The 17,069-nt window shown below is 35.5% G+C and overlaps 1 protein-coding gene across 3 annotated transcripts; it reads right to left on the bottom strand.

Annotated features, from left to right (window-relative positions):
- Window positions 1–2,465: 2,465 nt before the first annotated feature.
- On the bottom strand, window positions 2,466–14,995 carry LOC114283881 (transmembrane protein (DUF872)). Of its 3 annotated transcripts, XM_028226754.2 has the most exons (4): window positions 14,842–14,929; window positions 5,700–5,761; window positions 4,956–5,301; window positions 2,466–2,953 (listed from the first exon to the last, which is right to left on the bottom strand). In XM_028226754.2, the coding sequence occupies exons 3-4, from the start codon at window positions 5,221–5,223 to the stop codon at window positions 2,874–2,876; spliced, it is 348 nt and encodes a 115-aa protein (XP_028082555.1). In that variant the 5' UTR covers window positions 5,224–5,301; window positions 5,700–5,761; window positions 14,842–14,929; the 3' UTR covers window positions 2,466–2,873. The 3 variants fall into 3 exon arrangements, with proteins under 3 accessions (XP_028082555.1, XP_028082553.1, XP_028082554.1); XM_028226752.2 differs by lacking the exon at window positions 5,700–5,761 and having other exon boundaries at window positions 14,842–14,995; XM_028226753.2 differs by lacking the exon at window positions 5,700–5,761 and having other exon boundaries at window positions 4,956–5,304; window positions 14,842–14,982.
- Between the last annotated feature and the right edge of the window lie 2,074 nt (window positions 14,996–17,069).

Here is a 17,069-nt window from a genome sequence, read left to right as displayed (position 1 = left end):
AAGTCATCGATCAAAGTGACACAAGTCTCAAACTGTAAGGACTGTTAGTGTAATTTGCCCTTATTTTATTTATTTATTTTTTGCATCAAATTATTTGATAGATCTTTTTTATTAGACAAAAATAATTTAAATAAGTTTTAAAAATTAATTATCTGAAATTAATGGAATGATATTTTTTATTTTGTTTTTGATTATTTGTTTTTAAATTACAGTAAGTTGTATCAAATAAGTCCATTGTTAAAAAAATTTATAAAAATATATGTGCAAAAGTATGTACAGTATTATAATAAAAAAGATAGTGTGTTATTTAAATTTTACTCTTGTACAGTGAATTGACATCTTAAATAAAGGAAAATTAGTCTAAGGTCCCTTTTTCATTTTTTGTGATGGAAGAGATCTAAAATATTATTTTGTGATATCTAAGGTCCCTTAACCCTACACCCATTTATCACAGAGAAAATTCACTCCCTCTTCCTCTTTCATACGCAACAATTTCTTCTTCTCTCTCTTTGATGTCACTGACCTGACCTCTATGATTTACTGTTCACCGTTATATCAAATGCATAGAGACTGGAATTATAAGTATATTCAGTGTCTTCTTCACAAAGTTGTTTTGAAATGCAAGATCTGTAACACTACAAATCTAAGATTTCTCTCAGATTAACGAGAAAGAGGCTTGAAAACACTCGGTGATGATGATGATTTGCATGTTCAAGTTCGTATTTGATTAGCAGTGATCAAAACCAGAGTTTGGAACGAAGAGAGAGAGAGAGAGAGAGAGAGAGAGAGAGAGAGATAGATGCTTTTATGGCCGATCAGAGAGGTCTGATGACATGCTGCAAAGATTCAGAAAGCTCCAACACCCAAACGATACCATTTTGTGGAGCAGAGATCTTTGGTAGCACAACAGTCCAAAGCAAGAGTTGAAGATCAGGTCTCTCTCTCTCTATTTTCATCACTTTCGTTTTTCTTCTTCCCCTCTGTGATTTCAATTTCTTCAAGAGCTTAGCGAATAACTATCTAGGGCTCAAGGATCACAAGTTGTTTCCACAAGTTGAAGAGGTGTTTCAGGACAGAGCGACAAATTCCCCTACAACTGTTTCATTTTTTTATTTCAAATTTCAAATCTTTACAGCTTTTTCACTTAAACCCAGAGAGAATTCAAGTTTCTCTGGTTTCATTTTGACCAATTTTCTCTGGGTTTTTTTCTCTGGATTTTCAAATTTCTCTGAATTCATTTTGACCAATTGAAGGGCGGTGAAGTCAGAGAAATTTTCAAAGGCAGGGAGGGCAGAGAAATTTAAAATTTCTCTGGAAATGTAATTTTGTGAAAAGCAAAGAAATTTTTCTGGGAGAGTGGGAAGTATATGGAAGGCAGAGAAATTTGGAGAAGGAGAGGGTGGAGAAATTTACAGTGGGAAGTTTAGGGAAGGCCAGAGAAAATTTCTCTGGACCAATTTTATCTGTGACGTGAATTTTCTCTAGATTAACTTGAGAGACCTTAGACATTATTAAAATATTGAATGTCCTTTATACTATAAAATCTTAATACTAGAGACCTTAAAAAAAAAAAACCCCTTAAATAAATGTGAACTATACATAAATATTTTGAGTATTTTCTTTGTCCCAGGCACCTTTTTTATTTATTTTTATTTTCTCTCATCAATTGCTAAAATAAATAATAATAAATAACAATAATAATAATAAAGAGAAAACAACAAAATTAGTTTTTGAGCTTTTAAAACAATTTCAGACATCTCCAACTCACTATACTATTAATTTTCTCACTCAATTTCACTTTATTAATAATCTCCTCACTCAAACAAACGGCACCTTTAGTGTGAGATTCTTTGCCCTATGCATCTTCTTTTTTCTACTTTTCTCTAATCAATTAATTGCTAAAAAATTAAATAACAATAACAAGGAGAAACAACAAAATTGGTTATTGTGCCTTTAAAACCATTTCTAATGAGATTACTTGTCTGCAAATGTATATACATATTTTTTATATTTCAAAATACTCACAATCATTAAATTAGATTACAAGATTTTTATACTTTCAAATACTAACATGATTCAATGAGTGCAAGTGTTTTGATTTGAGGACAAAAAAATTCTTGATGCAAAAGGGTTTTCTGAATTTGTGTAAACTGACTGATGAAACATCATCAAATATCCTTGGACATTTTAATCAACCACAAACACCCCCAGCTAAAACCATGTATCAATCGACAGGTCTACATGCATCCCTGTTTGGATCAGATTGCCAATCCAATCGACAGGCCTATTCCTGCATAGACAAATAATGTACCACTGATTTTTAACAGTTGAACATTTGGGTATCCTCACAATGGCCATTCAGATATGATCATATAGATCATTCATTTATATGTCAAAAAATGGGAGAAGAGAGCTATGTCTTTTTCTTCATTCCAAAATTCAAACTACCCCAACAATAATAATAATATCGCATCAACAACATCAACAATAAATTTATAAAAATCAGTAAAATTGTTAACCAAGATCACCCAGTTGGTGAATCGGTGTGTAGCCGAGTTTAGTGTTTTGCATTGGCAACAGCAGGACTAAAAAGAACATGCCCAGCCTGACATAAATGAAATTGAAACAAGCCTGTCCGGGTGCGAAGCCATCTACTCAAAATATCATATACTCCCCACATCTCTGATTGAACACACGAATTCTACTAAAAGTCAGTTCAAATCTAAAATGACCAAACAAAATACTGAGCAAGTTCTCTCTATACAATAAGTTCCAGAATTTGTACCTAAACAAAAAAAAGTTTCAAAATCACACAAAGTCCAACAAAAGTAGAACACGTGCATCAATGCATGTCTGTTATTAATGTGTCTCTCTCAATAATCAGGGATGGAAGCAAAGCGGTAGCCATCGGCACCTCTCCATGAATAGTATGCTAATCGAGATTCATAAAATCCTGCAGTAATTGGTTGGATAAATAACTAATTGTCAGTTGTTGTGAAGACTCGATGGATAAGAAGACAACTACAGCATGCATAATTACAGAGCTATTTGGTAACCAAAATACAGCACCATTCGTATGGAGAGCTATGTAGTAACCAAGATGTAAAACATCAAGAAAGTGTATGTGGTGGAAACATATATCTAAGAAGTAGAACAAAAACAAATTATATCGTGAGAACCATTGCATACTAAGAAGCACGAGTATAGTCACGGGACACAACAATTTTTTAAAAATTAGGATGTGGAAAACTGCGGGGATATAACAAAAATTTATTTTTTATACATTTTTATTTGCTATATATATTTAGATTATAGAGATATAAGAGGCATCAATGTAAATGTGGGTGTATTTTTATTTACTTTGACCCCAAATCAGCTTTCTAGAATTATAAAATAAAAATCAAAAATAAAAAAACTCACAAAAATGTCCTGAGGAAGCGTCCTAGTAATAATTATTGACAAGCCACATGGCATGTCAACACATGGACGTGCGTGTTCCCGGAGCATCGGTGTCCCACAGACATGGCACCCATTTTGAAGTGTCAATGCTTCATGGGATACATATGTCTTAATGCAAACTAAACTGGCAATTCATGTCTCCTTTATGATCTAAAGCTTTCATTTGGCAATTCAAGTGCCCATCCTTCTCCAAACTTCACATCTTTAACTTGGAAACCGCTTACAGTTTTTTTTTTTTTTTCGGTACATCGGAAATTAAAACTAGAACAACAACAACAAAGACAAGGGAGGCAGCTAAGCTAGAGCCTCCGAAACGCTGTGCCCACCATATCTGCTAGAAACAAACTTCTAACTTCTTGAGGAGGTTCCTCCATAACCAACAAGAGCTCCACTTGATCTGCACCCATATTGGCGAGCTTGTCCGCACATTGGTTAAGCCTCTCGCATAATGTGCTGGATGGAACAATTGCACCAATGGAGGAGATGGCGAGCATCTTCCACAATGGCTCTATACAGGCAGTTTGGGGGGGGCCCGTTTGTGATCATTTCTTGGGCCGCTTACAGTTATCAACTTGTTGGGTTTGAGACTTCGTTGAGTTCTGAAAAAACACCAAGTTCTTCCTTTCCTACTACTTGGAGCTAGTCCTGGTTTAAATATATAAATGTATACATTTTGTGACCAAGCAAAGGTTTTTGCTGAAAGTATGTGACATAAGCTACTGCTAGACACAGAAGCTATCACTGCTTTGGAAAATCAGTGAACTTTCCAATCCCGCTCTTCCTCCATGTTCTGTTACTTCAGCATGCATTTGCCCCAAGAAAATGAAGTAGGCATATTAATGACAAGCTAAAAGAACTAATCAGCAAATTAGTTTGCTGCTTGAGTAACCAAATAAATGTTTGAATTTCACTATAATCGAATCAGTCCATTCTTTTTGTAGTGTAATTTAATGACAGTGGGAGGTCTTGTCAGGCTTTGCCAGCTATAAGTATAAGTGGAAAAAAATAAGGATAATTTGGGAATTGGTTGGAATGAGTTTGCATCAACAGGGTTCTCATTTAAACAGCCTTCGCAGAAAATGTTTGTCAAAAAGTGTTTGTAACTAATCCACCGAAGAATTTGGCTTATTATTAGAAATTTTACTACATTTTTGGATAAGAGATAGTTTTCGAATTCAGAAGTTATTCGAAATACTCAATAACATGATATATAATAATTCAGTCAATGTTTTATTTGTTATTTTGTGTGGCCTTTCTCTTATTTGCCAGTGCAGTTGCTAACACTGCATAATTCCCTCTTCAAGCAACTCTTCAATTTGTCAAAACTAATTGTTTTAATTAAAAGAATGGCTCATATAGGAGCACAGGAGATGTTTGAATGTAGATGTTGCAGGATAAAATCATTCATTGTATTATCACTGATCCATTGTCACCCAACAAAAACCAATAAATGTAGAAAATCCCACTGAAATGATTTTTTTATTTAATTAGCATACCTGGGAGGAATGTAAGAATTCCAAGACCTAATAGGCCATAAGCTTGGGATCGTTCTCCTCCCATGTGACCTGTGAAGACGAAGTAGGACAGAAAAAGAAGCATGCATCCAAGAGCTAGCAGGAAAAGTGCAAGGGCAATAGATTTCCAAGGGACTTTATCAAAGGACTTTGGCGTATAGTCAAATCGGGGGTCATGTCCACCAGTATTGTAGTCATTATCGTCATCAGTAGCAAGACGATTGTAACGAACTTGCCGCCTAGATGCCATATCAGTAATTTGCAACTTCTTATTCTTTGCAAACAAGTGTCTCTGAACCTTAAGCCTTCACAATCCAATTGACCCAAACTGCTTCAAGCATCAGATGAATAAAAAGATCAGAGTAGCATAATTTTAATGAAAATGCTATATGTGGGTAAAAATAAAAGTAAAAATAATTAAAAACCGAGAGTATAATGCACGTCAAAAGGCAATAATAGAAATTGGCAATAATGCATGTCATAAAGAACCGAGGGTATAAATATAGAGAGCTAGACAAATACCTAGATATTAAGTTCAAAAGGCATTGCCAGTCAACAGACAGAAAGCAAAAAAAAAAAATTGATTTTCATTTTAAAGAAGTCCATAACCAAAAACAGTGAAGAAAATGTATATCAAGCACAAATATATATATACATATTATGAAACAAAAACCTATTTGAAAAGATATAAATTGTCCACAAACTTTTAAAATCAATAAAACAGACCTCGCTCTGGCAATAACTTAGTGAAGGGATTAGAATCTAAATCATCCCAACTTTTATCTCATCTGTAAAACATTCACCACCCTATGTAAGATTAAGTCATATAACCACTGTAATAAATTATACATAATTATACTCCTCATTTCTGTATTGAATTGTGGATAAAAAAATGATAGATTGTGGATACATAAATGATAGAATCACTTTTGATTGAACCAAATATGGATCTCCTATAGGCGACGAAAGAAGATACACAAAAAATCAAAGAAGAAAAAACACTTTTCGAGATTCCTATTATACATAATTATACTCCACAATTTTTTTATTTCCCAGTAATGTTAAGAAATATTTGGTCCATTGGAATGACTGTGTAATAGAGAGATCATTCCATCAACCTTAATATCCATTCTCACGTTTGGTTCAATAAAAAAATGCATTGCAAATGGACAATCTTATGATTGATGGAAGACCCACATTATTGCATAGTAACAGTGCATAGTCCTTTGTTTTCAGTAGGCACAAAGCCATGGTTTTAAAAATTGGCTGCAACCCTTACGAATCCTATGACTAACAGATGAAAAACCTACGTTTTTTTCGAACAAATTCCAAACACACTGCTTGCATTTTTTTTTATAGCTTGGTATCCGACCCACTAGACCAACTAATCCGGAGGACCAATCCCACCATTCCCATATCGACTGGTCCCAAGAAATTATTTGCACCTAAACCTGAAACCGTGGAGGAAACACCCCCTAGCCTCAGCCTTGACCACTAGGCCAACCCCTAGTTCTACATAAGGTTGAATTTGAGAACATGGGTTTGGATTTGGGACTAGATTTGAAATCTGGGCATGGGTTAAGCACATAGTTGATTGCTCTTTCTTTCGATTAAGCTGAGTATCTATCTATGATCTTGCAAAACAACAGAACCACCGCTCTTCGAAGCACCCAAAAACTCCATAACTTTGCAATTAATACGAATCAAATCTAACAGTTGATGAGTTCAATTGCTTACGATCAAACAAAACACTATATAGAATACCCAAAATGAATTCAGATCTCACAGAAACAAAAAAAAAAATTAAAAAAAACAAAACGATTGAGAGTGAAAGGTATAATTAGAAGTGATGGGAGAGATTGACTACGGAAGAACTCACCGGTAAAAGATGGAGGGGCCGTCGGAGGTGGAGGTGGAGGTGGAGGTGGAGCGATTGCGGTGTGGAGGATGAGAATTGATCAATGGGCATTGAAGCCTTGGGGCCTTAGAATGGAAGATCAGTGGGATGATCTACCGTCTGTGAGCATTTTTTAGTCAAAGCCTTATCCTGACCGTGGATTTTATTATTGTGGATCCCAACATTCTGTGATGGAAGTAGAATCAGGATTGTCTGAACGCCACAATTGACTTGTATCATTGTGGGCTTTTCAGTTTACTGGGGCCTAAAGCCCACGGATTTTTATATGGATACTTTGTTTGGAGTTCAAATTTAAATTTTGTTGAGTTTTTTATTTTTTATTTTTTATTTTTTTGTGTTTAATAATTTTTTTTCAGGTTTTTTATATTTTTTTTAGATAAAAAGTTTCATAAAAAATAAAAAGCTCAAAAACAGTTTTCAAAAATTTAACCAAACAAGAACAAGTTTTTAAAAGTTTGTAAGAAATAATGTATAGAGAAAGAGAGAGAATAAATTGTATGTATTATTATTGATTGATATAATGTTCACTATTACAATGATTCATGATTCCTATATATAGAAGAGGGTGAGTGTGTAGTAGGTAAGGAGTAGGTGAAGTGGAGGTGGTAGTGGTGTAGTGGGTTAGGTTTAGTGGAGTAGGTGAGGTGGTAGTGGTGTAGTGGGTTAGGTTTAGTGGAGTAGGTGAGGTGGTAGTGGTGTAGTGGGTTAGGTTTAGTGGAGTAGGTTTAAGTGGGTGAAGTAGGTGGAGAGTAGGTGGATTTTAACAGCCCCCCGCAAACTCAAGGGGGATAGGAACTAACCAACTTGAGTTTGGAGAGAGTAACAAAACAAGAAAACACATAAAAATAAAAAAAGATAGGAGACACTGTATGGTCGTGTCAGACCGTTGGTGAAGACACTGTATGGTGGTGTCATAACGTTGTAGAGGACACTGTATGGGGGTGTCATAACGTTGTAGAGGACACTGTATGGTGGTGTCATAACGGTGTAGAGGACCGTTGGTGAAGACAGTTTACAGAGTCTTGTCGGACCCTTGTAGAAACGAACCGGAATCAATGTCGGGACAGTTTACAGAGTCTTGTCGGACCCTTGTAGAAACTAACCGGAATCTATGTCGGGACAGTTTACAGAGTCTTGTCGGACCCATAAAGGAGCTAACCGGAATTAATGTCGGGACAGTTTACAGAGTCTTGTCGGACCCATAAAGGAGCTAACCGGAATCAATGTCGGGACAGTTTACAGAGTCTTGTCGGACCCCTAAAAAGTCGCACCCTCAAAAGGTGTGCCCAATCTTTCAAAAGGCGTGCCATCAAAAGGCGTGCCCAATCCATAAAAAGGCGTGCCATCAAAAGGCGTGCCAAGTTGTCGGGCGTCAAGAGGCGCGCGATGCGCGTGGCTGCCTCGGCTATATAACCAAGACTGAACCTGAGGCTGAGGCAGACAAAAAACTTCTGAAAATCCTCTGAAAAAAATTCTTCGTTGTCTGAGACAAAAAAACCTGCGAAAATCCTTTGAAAAACCCTTTGTGTTCTGAGAGAGATACTCTGTAACACTCTGTTGCCAATCCTTCTCTGAAAGTACCAGTCGGAAATCGCTGCTTCGCTGAAACACACAGCAACCCAAAAACATGGCCTCTTCTTCCCGTCCAGCTACCCAGAACATGGCCTCCTCTTCCCGTGGTCTGCTCACGCTCTTTCCAGACCTGAACGAGTCCACAAGAGAAATAACTGGTGCGGTGACCAGTGAACCTCAACCAAACACCTCTGGTTTTGCTCTGTTGAACTTTCCGATGCGGTCTGTGGAGCAAAAAATGGCGGTGCAAACTGATATTGAGGCCAATCAGTATACTCTGAAGTCATGCGTGGAAACCATGACTGCGGTCACAAATTTGTCGCACCGGCTGCAGAGCAGGACAAATGAGGTGCAACAGTTAAACTCCCAGCTGGCTCTGCTCCAGCGCATGTATAAGGATGCGCGAGCAGAGATAAGTGTGCTAAAGGCGGAAAACAAGGAGCTGAAACGGAAGGCCACCGTGATGTTCCGATTTGGAGGTCCGCCATATGCTGCAGTGGAGGAGTATGGGGGAGTGATCGTGCCCAGTGGAGTGGGAAACACGGAGGCAACACCGTCAAGGACCGCCCAGGACGGAGGCAAGAAGAAAAGACCGGCAGAATAGGCGAGAAGAAAAATCCCACTGTTCCGATTTGTGTTGGTTGTATTTTGTTTTGTTTTGTTTTGTGTTTTTTTTTTTTATTTTTTATTTTTTTTTATGGTGTAAAATGCTGATCGGGGTTGATCCCCGGCATGAAAAATGACAAGTTTGTAAAATGTTGTTTTTTTTTTTTTGTTTTGTTTTGTTTTTTGTTTTGTTTTGTTTTGTTTTTTTTTTGTTTTGGGAGTGTTTTGTTGAAAAAATAAAAATAAAATGAAAGAAAACAAGGGAGAAAGAAAATAGATAAAAAATATTTATAGATGGATTATATGAAAAACATCAGTGCGATTGTTTCAAAATAAAGTGGGGTATTTAAAAAAGAGGAAAAGTGATTTGGAAAAAATAAATAAAAATAAGTGATTTTTGAAATCAAATGGAGGAGAGAGAGGGACAAACCCATGTGATAAAGTGGAGAGAGAGTCGGTGAGTGGGGTGCAAAAGGTGAAGGAGAAATGATGGATTGAAAATGGTTTGGGTCAAAAGTGGACACTGTTAGTGGGGAACATGAGTGCATTGATTATTTGATATAATAATAATAATAATAAAAATAAAAAGTTAGAACAGTTGGAGAGAATGAGTGGAGTATGGTAAGGGTTTCATCCAAAGCCAAAATTCCTGCAGCGAATCACTTCGCAAATCCTAGCATGAGCTTTTTCTCTTTCCAGGCTTATTCATGAATTTCCTGGTGATTTCAAGAGCCTCTGGTGGCATTGTGGCAGAGAACACCCCAACCTGGATTTTGGGTGGCAGCAACTGAGAACACCCCAACCTGGATTTTGGGTGGCAGCAACTGGAAAATATCATAGATCTGATTTTTAAAAACCTCGTGACAGCATTTCATCAGCTTCATCCAAGACAAACATTTTGATGCAAACAAACACACGACCAGGAGTACCAACAACAACATGAACCCCACTGGAGAGAATGCGCTGATCTTCGCGCACACTAGTCCCTCCAACACAAGCATGAACCTTCACACTTTGCTGGGGCAAGTTCAAGAGTGGGTGGAAGAACCAAAGCTTGGCACTCAACCAAGCTATAATCTAGCTGCTGCAGAATTCCAGAGCAGAATGTTGCAGTGTTTCCAGTTCCAGACTGTCTCGTCATATGAGGTGAAGAATTCTTCTCCATCAGCCTCACACATGACTACAGTTGCACAAATCTTTGTTGATTTTATCAGCGGAATAGGTTGAGGTCCGGCGGGCGGCTAAGGTGAGGTTGCCGCCCGCCGGGGAAGCGAAAATACTAGGTTTTAAACCAGCTCTGATACCATGTAAGAAATAATGTATAGAGAAAGAGAGAGAATAAATTGTATGTATTATTATTGATTGATATAATGTTCACTATTACAATGATTCATGATTCCTATATATAGAAGAGGGTGAGTGTGTAGTAGGTAAGGAGTAGGTGAAGTGGAGGTGGTAGTGGTGTAGTGGGTTAGGTTTAGTGGAGTAGGTGAGGTGGTAGTGGTGTAGTGGGTTAGGTTTAGTGGAGTAGGTGAGGTGGTAGTGGTGTAGTGGGTTAGGTTTAGTGGAGTAGGTTTAAGTGGGTGAAGTAGGTGGAGAGTAGGTGGATTTTAACAAAGTTCAATAAAACAAGATTTTATTTTGATATAATAGTTTGAATTCTTAAAAAATCTCGAGCCTCTACCACTACTTGGCTAAATATTCTCTTTTTCTTAAAAAATTTATATCATGTCAATAAATTTCATATTATAAATACATTAAGATAGGAGAATAAAAAAAAAAATGAAATTAGAAGATCTCGTACCCTATAACCTTGGAGACGGTCAAATTACACATTCAAATTATTCAAAGGAGTTTAAATAACATATCTTTTTAAAAATAAATATAAAAGAAATGATTATCATGTTTGCAACACGTAGCCCCCATGATTCGTCTCTAAGGAGCCAACAAGGTGCTCCCATTGGTTAGTTCTTACTGAGAAATCAACAAATTTGTTACCCTCTCTCGTACCGTGATCTTCAATGCCCATTGATCAATTCTCATCCTCCACAACGCAATCGTTCCACCTCCCTCCCCCTCCACCTCCACCTCCGGCCCATCACTCCCAATTATACTGTTCACTCTCAATCGTTTTGTTTTTTTTAATTTTTTTTTGTTTCCGTAAGATCTAAATTCATTTTGGGTATTCTATATAGTGTTTTGTTTTATTGTAAGCAATTGAACTCATCAACTGTTAGATTTGATTCGTATTAATTGCGAAGTTATGGAGTTTTTGGGTGCTTTGAAGAGCGGTGGTTCTGTTGTTTTGCAAGATCATAGAGAGATAATCAGCCTAATTGAAAAAAAGAACAATCAACTATGTGCTTAACTCATGCCCAGATTTCAAATCTAGTCCCAAATCCAAACCCATGTTCTCAAATTCAACCTTATGTGGAACCCCAGGGGGTTGGCCTAGTGGTCAAGGCTGGGGTTTGGGGGTGTTTCCTCCACGGTTTCAGGTTGGAAACTTTTAGGTGCAAATAATTTCTTGAGACCAGTCAATACGAGAATGGTGGGATTGGTCCTCTGGATTAGTTAGTCTAGTGGGTCGGATACCGAGTTATAAAAAAAAATGCAACCTGTGTGTTTAGAATTTGGAATTTGTTCAAAAAGAATGTAGGTTTTTCATATGGTAGTCATAGGATTCGTAAGGGTTGCAGCCAATTTTTAAAACCATGGCTTTGTGCCTACTGAAAACAAAGGACTATGCACTGTTACTATGCAATAATCTGGGTCTTTCGTCAATCATAAGATTGCCCATTTGCAATAATGATGATTCTATTTGCAATGCATTTTTTTATTGAACCAAACGTGAGAATGGATATTAAGATTGATGGAATGATCTTTCTATGTTAACTTCTTAGAAGTGTATGTGTTTCTTAGAATGAGATTTAAGCCAAAACAGTGAATGCGGCCTATACACTTAGCATAAACAAAAACAAAACACTATAGTATATATCCAAAAAAATGTACAAGTACGTCAAGAAATCAACAAAAGATGAAAGAGAAAAAGTGCAAACCTCTCTCATCTTACAAGGGTGGAAACAAGGAAAACTCCTTTAAAACAATAATTCGGAAGTTGTAACATTTCTCTCTCTAAATACACCACATCATATACAGAGAAGCAACATTCTACTATTTGATCTCCCTCCTTAGGTATCCACAGCCCCAAAAAGCTAAAAGTCACCCACAGAAGAGGGTATCACCAAAGATAGAGAAAAATAAAACTCCATAACTTGCCTACCGCTAGACAATGAAGAAACAAACGAAACAAACTTTCCCCTACCTTCCAACACATACAACACCACTCCATAATCACTTTTTGCCTACCAATACAACCAGAATGGGAGGATAGATGTTATACTTTTGCTATTAGTAGCACTTCCCTAGATTTGTCTAAATGAGCTTTCTTTAGTAAGTTAACAAAGCCTAAGATTGTCTATTGTCAAAATAGCCTCATGAGTTGTTGTACGAGCAAAGAAAGCCACCATCAGAGGGGCCTTACTCCTCCAAATCCCTTTCAAAAGAATGCAAAGGCTACACAAGACTACATTCGGACTGAAAAAATGCAAACAATAAGAGTCACATTTCTCAAAATCTCTGGGCAATCACATCTTTGATCACCCATGAACCAAACTATCATGCCAAAAAATTCTACCATGTGGGCCTCCCAAACAGAGGTGCCTATACCATCCTTATTATCTAAACTAAAAGAGAAACATAAGATTAATGCTCTTTGTACATAGCCAATCGGTAAGGTTTGGAAATAAATTTCTTGATGCTCTGCATGCACACCAAGAATCAAGCTACAATCCAAATCTACCACTATTACCCACTTTAGGAGAATAAATGCTTAGAGACATCCCAAACTCTCATAATACCTTTCCAAACCTCCATCCTATTAGGTCCTCTCTCAGCACCAGTAGCCCATTACCCCACTCATTGCCATATTTTCCTACCACCAGTCTCTTCCAAAGACTCACTTAACACATCAAAGCTTTGTAAACAACTCAAGCCTTCTGACTCCCCATGCCAATGTTGGTAAAAGCATGAGATGTACTCAAGTGAAAAGGCCTCCTAGAGCCTATTGGCAAAGCATATGCTTGATAATATATCCTGACAATAGATTCATAATATATAATTCAAAAAAATCAAATAGCAATATATATATCCTGTTAACTAAAATAGTTGTAATTGTACAAAGGTTGCAGGCATAATTTTACACAGTGACACAGGTTTGTTCAATTTCTTAAAATTCTATGAACTAAATTTGAAAACAATTAGTAATAGATAATATGATAGTCAAGTGACCATATAATCATATAAAATTTAAACACGAATTATTAGCAGTTTCTCGTGTGCTTTACAAAATATTGACAACCGTGATCCAAATGAAATACATGGTTGAATCAAAATATACCCAAAAGGCAAAGACCAAAAAGTACTGAAATGGTATTTGTTACCATACCATAATATTGATAGTGTATCATACCGTAATATTGATATTTGTATAACAAAACAAGGGCCTATTCAAAACAATCATGATTTAAAAATAATAAAAAAAAAATAAAAAACTAATAAATTATATATTTTTAAAAAAAAAATAAAAAGTGCAAAAAGTGCACTTTAAGCTTATGAAAAAAGCACACTTTAGTATTTGCATTTCACTCTAACAATTAAAAACACTTCTACTATTATGCTTTTACAAACATTGCCCAGCACTCTCCCTGTAATTTGAAAACACAAAATATGGTATTGCATATTTTGAGAAGTTTCAACTAAAGATTTTCATGAGTTTTAGTTAACCTTTTTTCTCTATGTGGCAATCCCTAGGGTCTTCATGCTAGTGCTATTTCTAGAGAGAGACACACGTCAGATAGAGCAACAAGCTAACCAGGCTCCAAAGGCCTTTGACTTTGTTCTAAGAAAAAAGAAAGCAAAAGTAGAACTAAAATTTAGGGACGACTTTTTTCTTGGTAGGCAAACTTAAGTAAAAAAATGTCTTCTTGTAAGTTTATCTAATACTATGTTACATGAAGTTGAGTTGGTGAGGGTAGGGTGCGTGTCTATCTAGGTGTCTGACTGGCCATTAGGCTCCGTTTGTTTTGAGAGATGGAGGTGGGATTGAGATTGAGATGGAGGTGGAATCCACCATATGTTGTGTTTGTTTTGAGAGATGGAGAGGGAATTCATAATCCCATGGGATTAGGATGGGCATTGGTGTTGGGATTAGTCCCATGAGATTATTTTTTTATTTTTTATTTTTTGGTTGTTTACATGTTGGGCATTTTTTTAACATTAAGATTTAATGTTTTTGTATTTTTTGTTAAGTAAAAATCATAATTTTATTTTTTTAATATTTTATATTTCTTTTATGGAGTAATAATTTAACAATCCCTACATTAACAACTACCATCAAAACAAATACAATTTTCCTTGATTCTCTCAATAAAAACAAAAAAGAAGTGACAGTCATCAAGAAATTTTAAATTTAAGGAGAAACCATTAAAATGAAAAATTGGACACAGCTGTAACACAAACCCTAATTTATTGAAAGTGGGTACTCAATTTCTTGGGAATAAAATGGGAAAGCTATCAACTTTCAAATCAATAGCAATCAAAACAAGCCTATATGCCACAGATCTGATCTCCAAAAACAAAACCCAGCAAAATCCAACAGCAAAAAACCACAACTTTCAATACCCAATAAGAGGCAGAGATTGATGAACTTACAGAAAAAAGAGCTTCGTCGAATCGAAATTTGCAGAGAATTCTTCTATCAAATCAAATCCCTCCAAAACAACGAGAAAATTTGTAGAATTGATCGTAGATCTACGATTGGGTATATATATGCATGCAATTGACTTGTATCATTGTGGGCTTTTCAGTTTATTGGGCCTAAGGCCCACGGATTTTTATATGGATGCTTTGTTTGGAGTTCAAATTTAAATTTTGGTGAGTTTTTTATTTTTTATTTTTTTTGTGTTTAATAAATTTTTTTTCAGGTTTTTTTTTTATATTTTTTTAGATAAAAAGTTTCATAAAAACTGAAAAGCTCAAAAATAATTTTCAAAAATTTAACCAAACAAGAACAAATTCTTAAAAGTTCAATAAAACAAGATTTTATTTTGATATATTAGCTTGAATTCTTAAAAAATCTCTAGCCTCTACCACTACTTGGCTAAATATTTTCTTTTTCTTAAAAAATTTATCTTGTGTCAATAAATTTCATATTTTAAATACATTAAGATAAGACAATAAAAAAATGAAATTAGAGGATCTCGTACCTACAACCTTAGAGACGATCAAATTACATATTTAAATTATTCACAGGTGTCTAAGTAACATATCTTTTTAAAACTTAAATATAAAGAAGTGATTATCGTGCTTGCAACACGTATCCCCCTTGATTCGTCTCTAAGAAGCCAACAAGGTGCTCCTAACAAATTTGTTACCCTCTTTCGTACTGTGAATAATAGAACATTTGCATGATAAATTTGATGTTTTTCTAGATGTGCATGATGACTTGTGATAGGGCCAGTTATAGGGTTATTTGAACCGCATAACCCGCTTAACTCAGATCGATTTGCATACAAATCGATAATTTTGCAGACATAATGTAAGCGGATGCGGTTTGAAATATGGCATGATTGCGGGTTGTAGGTTTAACCTGCACTCTCAAGAATCCGTCCGTACTTAGACCTTTTTTTAAAATAAATAAATAAATTGGACCGTTGTTATTTTATTATTGCATTTTGGATGAATGTAAAAGTTAATGAAGAATTGCTTTTAAGTAAGCTTAGGATTTTAACTGATTTTATTTTAATTTTATTGTTGGGTAGTAGATAGTGAATGAGATTGATGATCTAGTTTAGGATTTTGAAATATGTACTTGTATTAGTTTATAATTTGATTTAAAAATTTAGGATTTTGAATGATTTGTTTGTGTTAGGAATTAATTTTGTGGTGTTTTTAATTTTATAATTTTTAATGCATTAATTATTAATGTTTGAGCATTTCAGAAAATGGGAGGAAAAAGAGCCCAAAATAAATATTTACAAAATGAAAAAAAAGATGCTCCAAAATAGATTTTAAAAAAAAAATCCAATCCGCAAACCGTCCACACATTCGCAAACCATATTCGTAGAAACCACAACTCGCACTGCGAGCGGTTGGATTGAAATTTTCCCAAATCGCATGCATGCGGATAAATCCAAATCAATCCACAAAACGTCCAAAATCAAACCGTAACCCCTCCTAATTCATGAGGATGATGGGGAGAAGGGTAAGAACTCTCTCTGATAAAGTTGATCAATAACTTAGTTCGTTAGGAAAGTGGATTGATTTTTTAGTTTTTTATCTTTTTTGACTATTTTAACTTGGGGTTAAAAAGTCTGGTTTGTGAAAGGCTTTTGGCTTTTGACTCTTTTTTTTTGTTTTTTAAACTTTTTTGTAAGAAAAAAATTGTAATAATTATGAATTTAATGTAATGTCTTACCTTATTAAATTAAAAAACTTATTTTATTTTTTACGACTAAAATAATTAAAAAAATCTAGTTCTTGGCTTCCCAAACCAAGCATAGAGTCAATTTTGATAATAATATTATGGATGTCCCTTTTTAAAGTGATGGTAAGGCTTCGTACACCCTTATAATTTTATATTATTTGTCCATCTTTATGTTTTTTTTTTTTCTTGATTATAAGTTTATGAAATTACTTTTGCTGACAATAAAATTTAAAGAAACTAAGAACAGAGCATGAGAGAGGACATGTGATAAATTCCCCTAATGCACCTCTCGTATTGAAATGGAAAAGAGTGGGACTCCCACTGGAGGTGACCCCATCACCTACAACGAATTCTAATTAATCTATATTTTTTTTTATTTTTTATCCTCCTTTTGTTGTCCCTCCCGTGTATGTGGGGTAGGGGTGTGCATAATACCGCCAAAATCGCCGATACC

Source organism: Camellia sinensis, chromosome 4 (genome assembly GCF_055761805.1).
Source record: "Camellia sinensis isolate YWXY chromosome 4, ASM5576180v1, whole genome shotgun sequence".
Lineage (NCBI taxonomy): Eukaryota > Viridiplantae > Streptophyta > Magnoliopsida > Ericales > Theaceae > Camellia > Camellia sinensis.
This window is presented reverse-complemented; position numbering and strand designations above follow the sequence as displayed.